This window comes from Neovison vison, chromosome 5 (genome assembly GCF_020171115.1).
Source record: "Neovison vison isolate M4711 chromosome 5, ASM_NN_V1, whole genome shotgun sequence".
Taxonomy (NCBI): domain Eukaryota; kingdom Metazoa; phylum Chordata; class Mammalia; order Carnivora; family Mustelidae; genus Neogale; species Neogale vison.
Genome location: NC_058095.1, coordinates 20,508,473 through 20,524,596, shown reverse-complemented (window position 1 = coordinate 20,524,596; position 16,124 = coordinate 20,508,473). Strand labels below are relative to the sequence as shown.

Sequence of the window (16,124 nt, the reverse complement as noted above, 5' to 3'; positions counted from 1 at the left end):
AAACCTGCCTACTCACCTTGGTCCCCAGACACATTTAGGGGGTGCTCAGAGGGTCTCGTGAGTGAATTTGGTGTTTGGGGTTTTTTTTAAAATTTTATTTTCTAAGTAGTCTATACACCCCATGTGGGGCCTGAACCCATAACCCTGAGATTAAGAGTCACACGCCTCACCAACTAAGCCAGCCAGCCCTGCACCCCCCCAAATCAGAACAGCTGTTTTCTCCTTTTTTTATTTTGATCTGTTTCACACATTAGATTTCTTTGAAGAACATCCTCCCGTGTTTAAAAAATTGGGGGAGAAAGAACCCCTGGATTAGATGGTCCCTAGGGCACTAACACCCTGTGGGTCCCGCTTTTACCTGGCTGATCCCCGCCCCCCGGCAGGGGCCCCCCGACCAGCCCCACCCCCGAGACCACCACAGAGGACACTGGGGGAGGAGGAGGGAGAGGCCCAGGCTCAGCAGCTGCATCCCGGACTCCGCACGCACAGGGACATGCAGCGAGCAGCGCTCCCACAGGGCGACCTCCCGGTGAGGCTCCCCGCTCTCCAGCCCGTGGTGCCTGGCCCCCCAGCCGCCTGCTGGCTCTCAGGAGCCCTGTGTCTCTCTCCAGTCCCCGCGGTGCAGGATGTGCTGCAGCAGCCCGTTGACCACATCCAGCGTCTCGTCCTTCTCCAACACAATGTCGTAGGAGTCCATGTAGCGCTCCCGCCGCTCTTCCACCTGCCCGGGGGAGAGGGCAGAGAGTCCCCAGAACGCCCTGCCTTCTGCCTCTGCCTCTCAGGCACCCGGGGCAAGGGGCGGAGGGCATTCGAGCTGCAGCTCCCCAAGAACAGCTCCAGGACAGAGATCTGCCCTCTGGACGGCAATGGGCACTGGGCGCCACAATTAACCCTCGGGTCAGTGACAGAAGGACAGGACTGGGATTAAAATTTAAAAACCAGATGTGATTTCTAGTCCATCTGGACTGAATTTTCATACGGGTCAAACATTCTAGAGGTCTTCGGCACATGCTGGCTGGCTGTGGAGTGGGGAATGCACGAACTGGTGGCCTTCTAACTTGACACCATACTGAGCCCCTTCATGCTGATGGTGATCCCCCTGCCTCTGGTTGGCCCCTGGTCTGTTCTTGTGTTTTCCTTCTCTGACTTATACACCCACCTCCTGAATACTGACATCTCCCACCTCAGTCATGCCTTAAAGCTATGATTTAGGATTGTAATCAGCCCCCCACTTCCTACACTATCTACCACCATTAGATGAACCTCCTTGACTCAGTTTCCCCATTTGTAAAACGAGGCATAAGAGTCACTATCTCAGAAGGCTGCCGTAAGGACTAAATGGGTCAATATGCCCAGTACGTGGTGAGCACCCAATAGTGTCTCTGAACTCCGCTGTGTGCCCGACAGCTGTCATCGCTGTTTTCCCATGAGAATATAGTTTGTGCCACACCTCAGTGCCTCTACGACTTGACCTTGACTGGCACATAGAGGTGTTCGCCAGGCATTTAACAGGCATCGAAACAGAAGCACGCCACTGAGCTGGGAAGCCCTGGTCCCACACCTACCTTGTCATTTAAGAAGCCAATCTTGAGAATGTTCTCCACACCTGGCACCCCATCAGCCATCGTGAGGTCCCCCATGGAGTCTCCCAGCAGGAGGATGTTGGTTTTGCCCTGAAGCTGCTGGAAGTAGCCGGAGTTCTCACAAACGGAGCTGTTCTTGTTGTATGTGTGTATGAGCTGGCCCTTAAATCCCTGGAGGAAACCCTAAGCAAGCGAGAGACAGAAGGGTTGCAGGGACCCTCTAGAGCCCGTTCTCCACGGTCTCTGTCACAGAGGAAAGAGAATCCCGACAGCCAGAGAAATGCCAGAACCTCCTTGTAGTCCAAACTCAGGGCGTGCCAACTAGGTCCTGTAGCCAGAAGCAAGCACTGTGGCCACTTTTTTTTTTTGCCACAGCAGAATTGAGTAGTTGTGACAGATCAGAGTCCATCATCCCACAAAATCTAAAGTAGGTACTACCAGGCCTTTTACAACAAAAAGTGTGTAACCCCTGATTTAAAAACTCACAAGGACCCTCAGACATGACCGATCAGCCACTCTGGCGGGAGCGTGAAGCCGTGACACGGGCACTGTTCAGGCCACATGGTGGCGGGCGCAGCCTCTCCCCAGGTGAACGGAGCAGCGGCCCAGCAGTTGGTGTGAGGGGAAGAAGTCAGAGCCTCGGTCTGGCTCCAGGAAAAAAGTCAAAGTCTAAGCCCTGGAGTACCCAGGATGGCCTGGGACGCTGACATGGGGCCTGGCTGAACCCTAAATTAGGTACCCCAGTGAGCTGTCAAACACCAAAGAGCGAGTCCTTCAGAGGTAACTGTCTTTGGCGGGCATGAAGAAACAAGTAAGGGTTCCCTCCCTTCCCTCCCCAAGTCAGGGTTCAGGGTTTCAGCTGCTGCCGGGGAGGGGTGCTGGCAGTTCCCACCCCTCCACCCCCCCAGCCTAAAGGAGGTCAGGCTCACGTCTTCGTCAAAGTCCATGTAGTTAGACACGATGTGGATGTTGGGGTGGAACACCTTCATCTGCCGGATAATCTCCTCCAGGATGTCACCAATGCCCGCAGAGAAGATGAAAAGGGGAATGTTGTTCTGGTAGAGGGTGTTGAAGAACGTCTTGTATCCCTCCCTGAAAAGAGATGGATGGACTCTGCAATGGCACTGCCTCTGCTCCTGGTCTTTACTTCCTATTTAGGTGATGTATTTTTAAATTTTTCATTTTCAAAGATTTATTTGGGGCGCCTGTGTGGCTCAGATGGTTGAGGGTCTGCCTTCTGCTCGGGTCATGATCTCCAGGTCCTGAAATCGAGCCCCACGTCAGGCTCCCAGCTCGGTGGGGAGTCTGCTTCTCCCTCTCCCTCTGCCCTTCCCCCTGTTTGTGCCCTGTCTGTCTGTCTCTCTCTCTCAAATGAATAAATAAAAGATTTTTTTAAAGTATTTTTATTCGGGTGCCTGGGTGGCTCAATGGGTTAAGCCTCTGCCTTTGGCTCAGGTCATGATCTCAGGGTCCTGAGATCGGGCCCCACATCAGGCTCTCTGCTCAGCGGAGAGCCTGCTTCCCCCCCACCTCTGCCTGTCTCTCTGCTTACTTATGATCTCTCTCTGTCCACCAAATAAATAAAATCTTGGGAAAGAAAAGTATTTTTAATACTGTCTTTAAAAAATTATTTATTTGGGGCGCCTGGGTGGCTCAGTGGGTTAAAGCCTCTGCCTTCGGCTCAGGTCATGATCCTAGGGTTCTGGGATCGAGCCCCGCATTGGGCTCTCTGCTCAGCGGGGAGTGTGCTTCCTCTTCTCTCTCTGCCTGCCTCTCTGCCTACTTGTGATCTCTGTCTGTCAAATAAATAAAATCTTAAAAAAAAAAAATTTATTTAAGAGAGAGTGTGGGTGTGGGTGTGGAGGGAAGGGAGAGGGAGAAAGAGTCTTAAGCAGGCTCCCCACTGAGCACAGAGCCCGACATGGGGCTCCATCCCAGGATCCTGAGATCATGACCTGAGTCGAAATCAAGAGTCAGACGCTTAACTGACTGAGCCACACAGGTGCCTCTAAATTTTTTCTTTTTAGAAACATTTTATTATTTTATTTTTTAAAGATTTTATTTATTTGAGAGAGAGAGAGAGCATACGCATGAGCGGAGGAAGGGACAGAGGGAGAGGGAGCAGCAGATTCCCCTCTGAGCTGGAAGCCCAAGGCGGGGCTTGTGTATACACACAGACACACAGACACAAAGACACAGACACAGACACAGACATAACCACACACACACACACACACACACACACAGGAATACTACTCAGTCATCAGAAAGAACGAAATCTTGCCATTTGCAATGACATGTATGGAACTAGAGGGTATTATGCAAAGCGAAATAAGTCTACCAGAGAAAGATAATCATCATATGATCTCACTCATATACAGAATTTAAGAAACAAGGCAGAGGATCATAGGGGAAGAAAGGAAAAAAATAAAACAAGATGAAACCACAGAGGGAGACAAACCATAGAGACTCTTAACCTCAGGAAACAAACTGAGAGTTGCTGGAGGTGGGGGGGTGGGGGGTGGGGTGGCTGGGTGATGGACACCGGGGAGGGGGTGTGTTGTGGTGAGCACTGTGTATTGTGTAAGACTGATGAATCGCAGACCTGTATCCCTGAAACAAATAACACATTATATGTTAATTAAAAAAAAAAAAAAGAAGAAAGAAAGAACGAACATGGCAGCAGAGACAGTAGCACTAGGAATGCCGCTGATGATCAAGGGTCCTAGGCCAGTCAACTCCCATGTCTGGTTTAATCCAGAACATCAGGCATCATGGTGACCCCAAAGTCTTTTCACCACTGCAGAAAATGAGCTAGATGCTGTTTGTTCCAGGAGATGAAGCCTTGGTCATATTCTTATTACCTCCACTAGTAGCAGACAGCTTCCTAGGAAGCACCCACAGGTGAGAAATCCTTTAGCTGTATTCAGAGAGGAAAAGCAAGGCCTTCTTCACATCAGCCACTTACGGTGTCTGTCTCTTCTTATTCTCCTAGCAACTAACTCCCCTCCACTCCTTCCCAGCCTCTTTTTGGGAGCAAACCGGTTTCCAATGTTTCCCAGAGCAAGCCGCTTACCTAAGCATTGCATTGGACTCTTTAACCACCTGGGCAATCTGAGCCTTCTGAATCTTCTGTTGGCAAAGGAGATCATGTGCTTTGGTCCACCTAGAAGCAGACGCCCCCAAAAAGCCCAAATTCCAATCACTAAGTAGGAAAGTATCCTTTCCCTTTTTAGGGCCAAGTCCCCTCTGGAAGATAATGGAGGCCTCATCCTTTTCTACCAAGCCACTTCCTGAAGGACTCCGGCTGGCCTTAAAAGGAAGAGGGTGAGGAAGCCGAACCACAGCCACAGGAACAAGAACTGGGTGGGCTAACCGCTGAAGTCCAAGCCCTTCTGAATCCCTCCCTTGGTGACCCCATGTTCTGGAGAACCGGGGCTCTGTCCCCTATAGGCTATGCTGGTTCCTATAGGAAAGTTATCTCCCCACAGCATGTAGTCCCCCAAACCCAGGGGCTTTTCCCTCCTTCCAAGGATTCTCAGTGGGCCCCCACTCCAGCAGCAGCCACAAGTAGCCCCTCTGGGGCTGGATGGTTGGTTCTAATAGGGGGGCCAGGGCAATTCAGTAAGGTAAGGGGACCTGCCACCTCATTCAAGCTCAGGAAAAACATACCCCTCTCCCGGACCCATCCATCATGGGGGCCAGGAGCAGTTCAAAACCACCGTCACTCACCATTCCACCATGTGAGGTAACTTCTCTTTGATGGTCCGGTGCGGGTCGATCTCAATTGGGTAATAGTGGTGAAGGAGCGCTTTGAGCTGAGACATCCAAATGAAGAGAAAAGCCGTTAGCCCACATCAAGTTTTCCCCAGCGAAGGCCCACAGCTGAGTGTGAGGAAATAATCACCTAGAAGAGGCAACTCTGTGTTAGGGAGTGACGGACCTGCCGAGCTGGTCAGCCCTACATCCGCACCCTCAGAGGGTGAGGTCTAAGAATCCACAAAGACCTTATGCTCTCAGGTGAGAAGTTACTAGATTTTGTTGTTATTCTCTAGCTCAGTCAACAGGGCTTAACCGGTAAGAAGGGATTAAAGCTGTATTTCCCCAAATGGGGTCCACATTCTCAGGGGGTAGGCCAAGTCACTTTAGGAGGCACATGGATACACACTTTTCATTTTAGTAGTTTTGGATTCCTTTTAATGCGTATTAAGAAAAAAAAAAAACTAGCGCATCAAATTCATGCTCTCACAAAGATTGTTTCTTTTCTAATTGCACTCAGATTTTTTTTTAAAGATTTTATTTATTTGACAGAGAGAGACAGAGAGAGCACAAGCAGGGGGAGCAGCAGGGAGAGGGAGAGGGCGAAGCAGACTCCCCACTGAGCAGGGAGCCCTCTTCGGGGTTCGATCCCAGGATCCTGGGACCACGACCTGAGCCGAAGGCAGATGCTCAATTGACTGAGTCACCCAGACTCCCCACATTCAGATTTTTAATAGTAACCCAACTTTAAGTAAAATATGTATTACCGGCCACTCTAATAGATATGGCAAAAATCATAAAAGTGGAAGTAGAAAAATCACGGAAGTGGGTTTGGGAGCCAGCATGTTGGTGAATAACGATCATAGAACCAACATCAGGACAATCAGTTCACCGGCTCCTGTGTGCACCTTCTCTTATTATGATCTCCTTCCATGTCTGGGGAGACCGCATCTGGGACCACGAGTCACACAGGCCAGTCAGTAACAGCACCCAATAAAAACGGGAACTGGTCGGGCAAAAGAATTTTAACTTTAACATATGCCCAGTCTCAGAATATTATGAGATCAATGTGGAGTCCCTGACCATGGGTCCAAAAGAGAGTTAAAGGCAAAGAGCACACACTGACAAAGGGAGAAAACTCCTAAAATGTATTGAGATTCTCAATGTGTGTGTTTTGGGGGGAGTGTGAGAATATTTTTCTAAAAAGCATAAGAGAATTCAACAGAATATACTTTTTTAAAAAAGAAAAAGGGCTTCATGCATAAACTTTGCTTTATGATTTTTTTCGGGAGCTCATCAACGCCCAGAATCTTAGTTTGCCTTCATTTTGTTATCCTAGAGCAGGCACCCAACCTGTTGTCTTATTTGTGGGTGCAGCTTTCTGGAAGCTGGTAAGACATGTATGTGAGGGACCACTAAAAGTGACTTACCAAAAGCAACTGATTAGGTCTGGAGCCAGAATTTACGTTAAGCTAAAAGTGCATCTCCAGAAAGATGGGTTTTAGAAATATAAGGTGCATCTATAATTTGCTGCCCATCTTAATAACAAGTAACCATGACAGAGTATTGGAAAAGCTGATCAAGATGACAGATTGACAGACCGCTTAAAATGTAATTTAGTGAATTTCATAACGAAGTGAAACTAAATGATACAGCTCTTCAGCAGAAAGTGCTCAGCAAACTACAGAGAAATGTACAAGCAGCAGGGCTCTCCTCTGGCAAAGAGGCCAGAATGTGGAACAAAGTAAAATGAACTCCAAGGCTGCATGATTTATACATAATATTTGTATGCATCTCAAGGAAGTGGGCGTTATCATATAGGGACATTAATTCAGAAGTCTTTCTGACTTGTTACCTTGCCAAAAAAATTATATATTTTTTAAAACACTTATCTATTTTAGAGAGACAGAGGTGGGGGGTGCGCAGGGGGAGTGTCAGAGGGAGAGGGAAAGAATCTCAAGCAAACTCTCTGCTCAGCAGGCTTAATCCCAGATCCCACCACCCTGAGCCAAAACCAAGAGTCAGATGCTCAACCCACTGAACCACCCAGGTGCCCCCCCGCAATTATATTATTAAAGAAACAGCATAATGTAGTGAAAAGAGTTTGGGACAGAATTAGATCTATGGGAAAACCAAGCTCTCTGTGTCTTGCCTGTATGACCCTTGAAGGAGTTGCTTATCCTCTTCAAGCCTGTTTTCTCATCTGTTAAATGGAGATAATGGTGGTTCTATCCACCCCTTGGAGTTGCTGGAGGGTTAAACAGCAAATGTTGAAGTCTCTTGTAAACTCTATAACTCGCAGAATGCATAACATCCACATTCTAACCACCAATCGTCACATGTCTTGAACAAAAAGGAAACACTGCCCCAGTCTATGAGACTAGGTCCACCTGAACATAAGAACAATTTTTTTTAAATATTAATCTTCTAAGGTCTACCCTGGAATCTTTGGTCCTAACCGAGAACTATCTCAAGTAGAACATGACAGCCATCTCTGAACAAAGAAGGGGCTGTAACCCACCTCATTTTGGCACTCCTCACTGATGATCTTGCTGTTATCCAGAATGTCTGCAAACACACAAAATTCCTTTCATTTGCCACTCAGAAGTCACCATCTTGTCAAGCCCCCAAAAGCAAGCTAGTATGTGACTTACTATAAGAAGAAGGGCATCGCTTTCCATTATATGCAAACCTGCTCAAGGTCATGTCAAAATCAGAGATGACCTAAAATGCAAAAGAGAGATGCTATCCATACAGATGCGTTATGGTGTGGCCCTGCCCAGGCAGGGGAAGATTATGAAAGGCAAACCAGCTCAGTATCCAGCCAGTAGGCAAAGCCCTGCAGGAGTTAGGAAGAGGCTGGGAGCGGGGAGGGAGAACTAATCCTAGTTAGAGCAGCCTGCTATGCCTGAGGACGCCCAGACTCTTGGAGGTCGCTGGCAGAGTGGGGACTGAAGAATCAAGACCCTCTCTGACTCTTAGCCTTGCCATCTCATTGCCTTGGGACCCTCCCAAGGTGACCCATCACATCTGCAACTTCCTGGGGAGCCCGCTGACCCGGCTAGTGTGGAAACAAGGCCCTAGGGCCTGGTGCTGGGTGCCTTCTACCTAGTAAGAGGAAGCAGACTCTGGTCATGACCGACAAATTTGAAATGTCGGTTTTCCGGCAGGTGGACTCTAACCCAGGGCAATCAGGTGGAGCAACCGGTTCGCCCTCCCGCCGCTGGCCATTTTTAGGGGCTCAGGGCCGGAAGCGTCCGCGGCAGCGCGGGCAGGCCCCTTGGGCCGGTCACCTCCCCAGCCGCCCCACGTCGCCCCCGCCGTACCTGCAAGCGGTCTCCCCCGCCTCTGCGGAGGGCGCCCACGATCTCCTGCACCCGCCCGGGCTGCCGCATCAGGACCGTGGCCTTCATCAGGGTGCTCACCTGTCCCGAGACCCGAGAGAAGCGCTGACCCCGGCACCGCGCTGGGCCCAGGGGGAGCCCGGCGCCGGCTCCGCAGCCCTGCGAGGCAGGGCCGGGGCGCGCGAGGCGCACAGGGGGGCTCCGGGCCAGACCCGGGCGCCTACTGGCCGAGGTGGCGCGGCGGGGCCCAGGCGGCCAGCTGGGAGCCTCGGAGCGCCCCGGGGATCGGAGCCCGCCCCACGTCGGACGCTTCCTCCCGCCTCACCTCCTCCGCCATGGCGCTCGCGGCCGGGACGACGGCGCCGGGACAACGACCTCCCCGCGCCCGCACTGCGCAGGCGTCGCCCGCCGCCGGGAGGCCGGGGAACAGCGGGCGGGGGACCGGGTGGCGGGCGGGGCCCGGAGAGGGCGGCGCCCGCGCTGGGCAAGACCCCGAGTGCCGGCTCTGTGTTGAGCAGGGTGAAGGTCCCAAGAGCTGGGGTTACCGGGTGCCACCGTCGACAGCAAAAGTACTGGCCAGAGGGGTCATTTCCAGACGCAAATTTTGCAAAACACAAAAGCCGCAGGAAGGGAGGGGGTATGGAAAACATCCAGAAGGGGCTTAACTGGGCCCACTTCTCATCACAGAAGACAATGAGCAACTAACACAAGTCCGCAGGGCAGGAAGGCCCTGGACAGCTCGGCCAGCGTGAGCTCTAATCAGCTTCCCTTCCTTCTGCCTCCTCTGACTTGGTTTCCTTGAATTCAGTGTCTGGGAGCCAAGTGCCCAGCAGTGGAAGAAGGTCTAGATGATGCTACACAGATACAGAACTGGGCATCTGAAGTGGGCAACAGGAGCTAGAATGGATAAAAACTCTTATATGGCGTTGGTGGTCACAGTCCTACTCCAGATTCAAGGGCTTGGAAGGTGTGGGGGATCTTCAGCCTGAATGGTGGGGGAGGGGGGGAAGGAAGGAGGACAGAGATAGGAGAGAGTTCCAGAACCTGAGGCCACAATCCTGAGAGTGATCTCACTGCGGGCCCAGGATTCTGGAACTTGGGCTGCCTGATGGGCCCTATATGAAAGATGTAGTAGGGAAAAGGAGCGACAGCAGGCTAAAGGGGCCCCCCACAACCCTCCCCAACACCCTAGGAGAGCAGCCTCTCTCCGCTGGTCCCAGGGTGCCATGGAGATGGAGAGCGCGGCGGCCTCCACACGTTTCCACCAGCCTCACATGGAGAGGAAGATGAGTGCGATGACCTGTGAGATCTTCAACGAGCTTAGGCTAGAGGGCAAGCTCTGCGACGTGGTCATCAAGGTCAATGGCTTTGAGTTCAATGCCCACAAGAACATCCTCTGTAGCTGCAGTTCCTACTTTAGGTATAACAGGGTTGCCAAACTAAGCCAAAGGGGGACTTGGGCTCATTCTGAGACATTTTGGTTCATTTCATGTATCCCACCCCATCATCTTAAGTTAGGGACACTGTCAAAATTCTGAGCTCCCCTAGCCTGGCTCCTTTGTCTTCTGAAGAGGCACGACTATGGCCGGAGCCGCCTCTTTGCTTTCCAACTGGATTTCAGCCAACTCTTAGTGGGTCAGGTGCTTTTTTCCTTTGATTCTCACCCAAACTAATCTTTGGGAAGGTTGGACACCCATCCTGGATTTCCCACTTAAACCTAGAGGACAGTGCTGCCGACCCTTGTGCCCCCATCCCAGTAGAGACTATCTCAAACAGGGTGATGAATTGACAAGGATTGAGCAGATGGGAAGGAGGATGTGGGAAGGCCCAAGGAAGTCTTTGTCAGAAGATAAAGGGAGTTTGGGCCACAAGCACTGGGACCCAGGAAGCAGCAGAGCTATTTTGTTCATGAGCTGAAAAATGTTTGAGTTCTCAGTTCCAATGAACTAAGAACACATGATACATGTGTTCCATCTGTTGCTAAAAACTCTCATTTCCTCTAGACCTACAACAGGGTCTACAGAAGACCAGATAGTGAATATTTTAAGGCTTACTGGCCATACAAGCCTCTGTCACAATGAGTGCCCTCTGCCTTTATAGTGGGAAAGCAGTCATAGACAATACTAAATAAGAGGGCATGGCTGTGTTCCAATAAAAATGATTTATGGGGCTGAAATTTGAATTTATTATAATTTCCAGGTGCTGCAAAACCTCCCCACTTAAAAATGTAAAAAACGGGTGTCTGGGTGGCTCAGTCAGTTAAGTGGTTAAACTCTTGATTTCAGCTCAGGTCATGATCTCAGGGTCCTGAGATCAAGTCCCGTGTTGGGCTCCAAGTTAGTCATGGAGCCTGCTTAAGATTACTTCCCTTTCCCTCTGTTCCTGCCCCCCCAACCCCACCCCTCCCCAACTCTCTGTCTCTAAAAAAGGGGGCGGGGGCTCCTGGTTTGCTCAGTGGGTTAAAGCCTCTGCCTTCGGCTTGGGTCATGAACCCAGGATCCTGGGATCAAGCCCAGCATGGGGCTCTCTGCTCAGCAGGGAGCCTGCTTCCCTTCCTCTCTCTCTGTCTGCCTCTCTGCCTACTTGTGATCTCTGTCTGTCAAATAAATAAATAAAATCGTTAAAAATAAATAATTTTAAAAAAATTTTTTAAAAAGTAGAAAACATTCTTAGCTTGTAGGTGGTACAAAAATAAGAGGTGGACCAAATCTGGCCCAGAGGCTGTAGGTTTGCAGACCCCTGCGCTAGGGAAGAATCTCATTTCCAAGCCCATATTCTCGTAAACCACCTGGAAAAAAGAGGAAAAACTTGTCAGGGCAGTTTCTTCTGTCCTGTTCAACACCTAAAAAAGTACGTAGCTATACAGTAGAAGCCCAATAAATAGTTCTGGAATAGTACACTGTCAATAATTATTTATTGAGTGCCTATTTTATGACAGGCACTATTGGGGTACTAGAAATAAAACATTGAGTAAAGAGACAAACGTTTGTTTTCTCATGAAGTTTACCTCCTAGTAGGAGGAATAGGCATTCAACAAATAAAAAAATAGCAGATCACAAGTGCTAGGTGGAAAAAAGGAAGGTAGGGAGATTTTATTTATTTTTAAAGATTTTATTTATGAGAGAGAGAGCGCACACCCAAGCATGGTTGGGGGCAGGCAAAGGGAGAAGCAGACTCCCCTCTGAGCAGAGAGCCCAATGCAGGACTCACTCCCAGGACCCTGGGATCATGACCTGAGCAGAAGGCAGATGCTTAACCAACTGAGCCACCCAGGCACCCCAGGTAGGGAGATTTTAAATAGAAAGGTGGTGATTTTATATAGGATGGTTTGCTGACAAAGTGACATTTGAACAAAGACTTTAAGGGGGATGTGGGAGTGAGAAATACAGAGATCTGCAGCGGGGAGCCTTCCAGGCAGAGACAACTGCAGGTACAAGAGGACCAAAAATGAAACACCTCTGGTGTATTCAAGGAAAGCAAGGCTGGTGGGACTGGGATGGAAGGAGGGGGGCAGTGGGAGGAAGTGGCCAGAGAGGTATTACTGGTCTAGATCTCAGAGGACTTTTGTACTCCCTGGCAAGCACTTTGTATTCTACTCTGAGCAAGAACGGATGTCAGCAGAAGGTTTTGGGTGGAAGGGTACATAAACTCATAAGGTGGTTGGGGTATGACTGTAAGGCCTGGCAGCATCAAGGGCAGAAGCAGGGGCATCCATTAGAGGGTTACTCCCAATCATCTAGGCTGGAGATGCTGGGGGCTTGGACCAAGGAGGTAGCAGTCAGAGGCGAGGAGTGATCCGATTCTGGGTGTGTGCTGGTTGAACAGTACTTACTAAAAAGCCATCTTGCTCAAGTTTAATTTTCTTTTCTTTTTTTAAAGATTTATTTATTTGACAGAGAGCACAAGTAGGCAGAGAGGCAGGCAGAGAGAGAGAGGAGGAAGCAGGCTCCCTGCGGAGCAGAGAGCCTGACGCGGGGCTCCATCCCAGGACCCCGGGATCATGACCTGAGCTGAAGGCAGCGGCTTTAACCCACTGAGCCACCCAGGTGCACCTCAAGTTTAATTTTCTTAAGCAAGATTGAGATAGAAGACATCTAGGTCTTATTCCCGGCTCTAGATCCCAATTTTTCCACCCACAAAATAGGGAAAAGTTCTCGTTTTCATGAGGATAAGGAGAGTGACCAAAGTCAAAGTTCTTGGCAAGGTTCTCTTGCCCGCTGTATAAGATGCAAAATCTGCCCGCCCCCTCCCCTTCCTCACGCCACTTTTTTTCTAACATACTCACTGTGTACTGTTTGGGCAATGTCCAAACTCTCCTCGACGAAAGACAGTGGGAGGAGAACCTGTTAAACTGGAGAGAAATATTTCAGTGGCTGCTCGTTTCTTTCTTTTTTTCCAGAGCTTTGTTTACAAGTGGCTGGAACAACACTGAAAAGAAGGTATACAACATTCCTGGCATTTCCCCTGACATGATGAAGCTAATTATTGAATATGCATACACCCGGACCGTCCCCATCACACCGGACAATGTGGAGAAGCTGCTGGCTGCTGCAGACCAATTTAACATCATGGGTATTGTCAGGGGTTGCTGTGAGTTCCTCAAGTCGGAGCTGTGTTTGGATAACTGTATCGGCATCTGCAAGTTCACGGACTACTACTACTGTCCCGAGCTGAGGCAGAAGGCCTACATGTTTATACTGCACAACTTTGAGGAGATGGTGAAAGTCTCGGCCGAGTTTTTAGAGCTCTCAGTCACTGAACTGAAGGATATCATTGAGAAAGATGAGCTCAACGTCAAACAAGAAGATGCTGTATTTGAGGCCATTTTAAAATGGATTTCTCATGACCCCCCAAATAGGAAGCAGCATATTTCAGTTTTGCTTCCCAAGGTCAAGTTTAGTTATTTTTTGTGGGATGCTTAATTGCTCATGTTTGGTTCATTTATCCCGGAGGGACTGTGCGAAGAGCCACATTCAGCTGTTTGGCAGATTCTGGGGCTGTATTCACATACACTTATATAGAAGGCTACCATTCTGTGGAATTTTGCAGGGTTTTTTTCTTTCTTGACATTGCTAGCTGCTTCTACCTCATTTATATTCTTTGACCAAAATTCTCCCTGGCAGTGGGGGAAGGAGATGGCAAGGTCTTCAAAAGAATTCTAAAGGGTCTTCCTTTCACCCATTTTTATTCTGTGAGTTTCCCCAAACCCCAGGTAAAAGTGGGATAGACACCAAACTGTATTATGTATAATTATAGCCATTTGGTGCTAATCTGTGTTATTTTATACAGAGAAACATAGATGTTCAATGACTGAACAATCACCACAGCTTTCTCTGGTCTGATAGTACTGCCCAGGGGCCCAGGAAAGGGCTAGCTCTGTGAACACTTGAGGTCGCTTCTATCTAGCTCATTCTCAGCATTCAAATGTATACCACCTCCGCAAAACTGTGAGCTGTAAATTTCAAACTGTATTTAACTGTGAGCTGTAAGTTTCAAACACAAAATATGACCCTGCTGCCATGCAAAGGCAGCCTGTAAGCAGGGAGATACGGAGATGGGTTTTCCAGGTACCCTCACCTCATCTCACTTTCTGTATTTCTTTCTTAGGTTCGCCTGGCCCTAATGCATGCTGAGTACTTCATGAACAATGTGAAGATGAACGACTATGTCAAAGACAGTGAGGAATGCAAGCCAGTCATCATCAATGCCCTAAAGGCCATGTATGACCTCAACATGAATGGACCCTCTAATTCTGACTTCACCAACCCACTCACCAGGCCCCGCCTGCCCTATGCCATCCTATTTGCAATTGGTGGCTGGAGTGGTGGGAGCCCCACCAATGCCATTGAGGCATACGATGCTCGGGCAGACAGATGGGTGAATGTCACTTGTGAGGAAGAGAGTCCCCGTGCCTACCACGGGGCAGCCTATTTGAAAGGCTACGTTTATATCATTGGGGGGTTCGATAGTGTAGACTATTTCAATAGCGTTAAGCGTTTTGACCCGGTCAAGAAAACGTGGCATCAGGTGGCCCCGATGCACTCCCGACGTTGCTACGTCAGCGTGACAGTCCTCAGCAATTTTATTTACGCCATGGGAGGATTCGACGGCTATGTGCGTCTGAACACTGCTGAACGTTACGAGCCCGAGACCAACCAGTGGACACTCATCGCCCCTATGCACGAGCAGAGGAGTGACGCAAGTGCCACGACCCTCTACGGGAAGGTAGGACTGGAGCGGGAAAGAACACGTCCAGAAGGAATGTTCTTCTTTGTTTTGGGGGGGGCAGGTGGAACATAGAAGAGGCAGCACTCACTCTGCAGGACTAACTCCGTCCTCAAACGACGAAGTGGCCCTTTGTAACTATCCTTTAACATTTTACTCATTAAAAAGCGATGTATGCACACATAGGAGGAAGAATGATCGTACAGGCTGGCATCCGAAGGGGTCCCTCCTCACTGCCACATACACACCCTTTCTTTCCACTCCCCAGTGGTGACGATTTCAGTAACCTTGCGCCTCTCTCCACACAGGTCTACATATGTGGCGGTTTTAACGGAAACGAGTGTCTGTTCACAGCCGAAGTGTACAACACTGAGAGTAATCAGTGGACAGTCATAGCACCCATGAGAAGCAGGAGGAGTGGAATAGGCGTAATTGCTTATGGAGAGCACGTATATGCGGTGAGTTTATCTTCTATCACACCAAAATGATAACCCTGGCTTTTTTGTTCGCAAATAGGTTTACACTGCTGGTAAGCATTTGAAAAGCATTTTTTTCCCCTGTGGAAAATAGTGGAAAGAGGGAGGTATGAAATCACTGGTTCCCCCCCCCCCAATGGTGGGCTCTTCCTTGGTGCACGGAAGCCATGGCTAACAGTCAACCGTGTTTCCCTTGCTGTCCATAGGTAGGTGGCTTTGATGGAGCAAATCGACTTAGGAGCGCAGAAGCCTACAGCCCAGTGGCTAATACTTGGCGCACAATCCCCACTATGTTTAATCCTCGTAGCAATTTTGGCATCGAGGTGGTAGACGACCTCTTGTTTGTGGTGGGCGGCTTTAATGGCTTCACTACCACCTTTAATGTGGAGTGCTATGACGAAAAGACGGACGAGTGGTATGACGCCCATGACATGAGCATCTACCGCAGCGCTCTGAGCTGCTGTGTGGTGCCGGGGCTGGCCAACGTCGGGGAATATGCGGCTAGACGGGACAACTTCACGGGATTAGCTCTGCGAGATGAAGTCAAGTACTCCGCTTCGACAAGTACCCTACCTGTATGAGCTTCTTCATTTAGCTAATAAAAAGTCTAAGCAATAAGAATTACTTCTTTTTTTAAATAAATGCAGTGTTTAAACTTGTAAGAGTACTCGAAAATGTTCAACTTAAGGGAGCCAAGGGTTGGATGAACGAGGGAGTAAGAGGGAAGGAAGAAAGCA

At 49.5% G+C, this 16,124-nt stretch overlaps 2 protein-coding genes across 2 annotated transcripts; one reads left to right on the top strand and one right to left on the bottom strand.

Annotated features, from left to right (window-relative positions):
* Nucleotides 1–213: 213 nt before the first annotated feature.
* NT5C3B (5'-nucleotidase, cytosolic IIIB) lies at nucleotides 214–9,062 on the bottom strand. The gene is made up of 9 exons (XM_044247941.1): nucleotides 9,012–9,062; nucleotides 8,669–8,767; nucleotides 7,997–8,066; nucleotides 7,864–7,910; nucleotides 5,316–5,401; nucleotides 4,660–4,749; nucleotides 2,513–2,675; nucleotides 1,566–1,766; nucleotides 214–721 (listed from the first exon to the last, which is right to left on the bottom strand). The coding sequence occupies exons 1-9, from the start codon at nucleotides 9,021–9,023 to the stop codon at nucleotides 587–589; spliced, it is 903 nt and encodes a 300-aa protein (XP_044103876.1). The 5' UTR covers nucleotides 9,024–9,062; the 3' UTR covers nucleotides 214–586.
* Nucleotides 9,063–9,912: 850 nt separating this feature from the next.
* KLHL10 (kelch like family member 10) lies at nucleotides 9,913–15,968 on the top strand. Its single transcript, XM_044250410.1, has 5 exons — nucleotides 9,913–10,106; nucleotides 13,086–13,575; nucleotides 14,294–14,911; nucleotides 15,220–15,369; nucleotides 15,594–15,968. Exons 1-5 carry the CDS (start codon nucleotides 9,913–9,915, stop codon nucleotides 15,966–15,968), a joined length of 1,827 nt encoding a protein of 608 aa, XP_044106345.1.
* The last annotated feature ends 156 nt before the right edge of the window (nucleotides 15,969–16,124 follow it).

Bases quoted from the DNA above. Each gene is read 5' to 3' on its own strand.
- KLHL10 (XM_044250410.1), top strand. From the start codon at position 9,913: ATGGAGATGGAGAGCGCGGCGGCCTCCACACGTTTCCACCAGCCTCAC. The intron at 14,912-15,219 runs GTAGGACTGGAG...CTCTCCACACAG, and splicing joins CCACGACCCTCTACGGGAAG to GTCTACATATGTGGCGGTTT. The intron at 15,370-15,593 runs GTGAGTTTATCT...TGCTGTCCATAG, and splicing joins ATGGAGAGCACGTATATGCG to GTAGGTGGCTTTGATGGAGC.
- NT5C3B (XM_044247941.1), bottom strand. The intron at 8,067-8,668 runs GTACGGCGGGGG...TTTGCATTTTAG, and splicing joins GCGGGGGAGACCGCTTGCAG to GTCATCTCTGATTTTGACAT. The intron at 2,676-4,659 runs GTAAGCGGCTTG...ATCTCTTTTCAG, and splicing joins GAGTCCAATGCAATGCTTAG to GGAGGGATACAAGACGTTCT.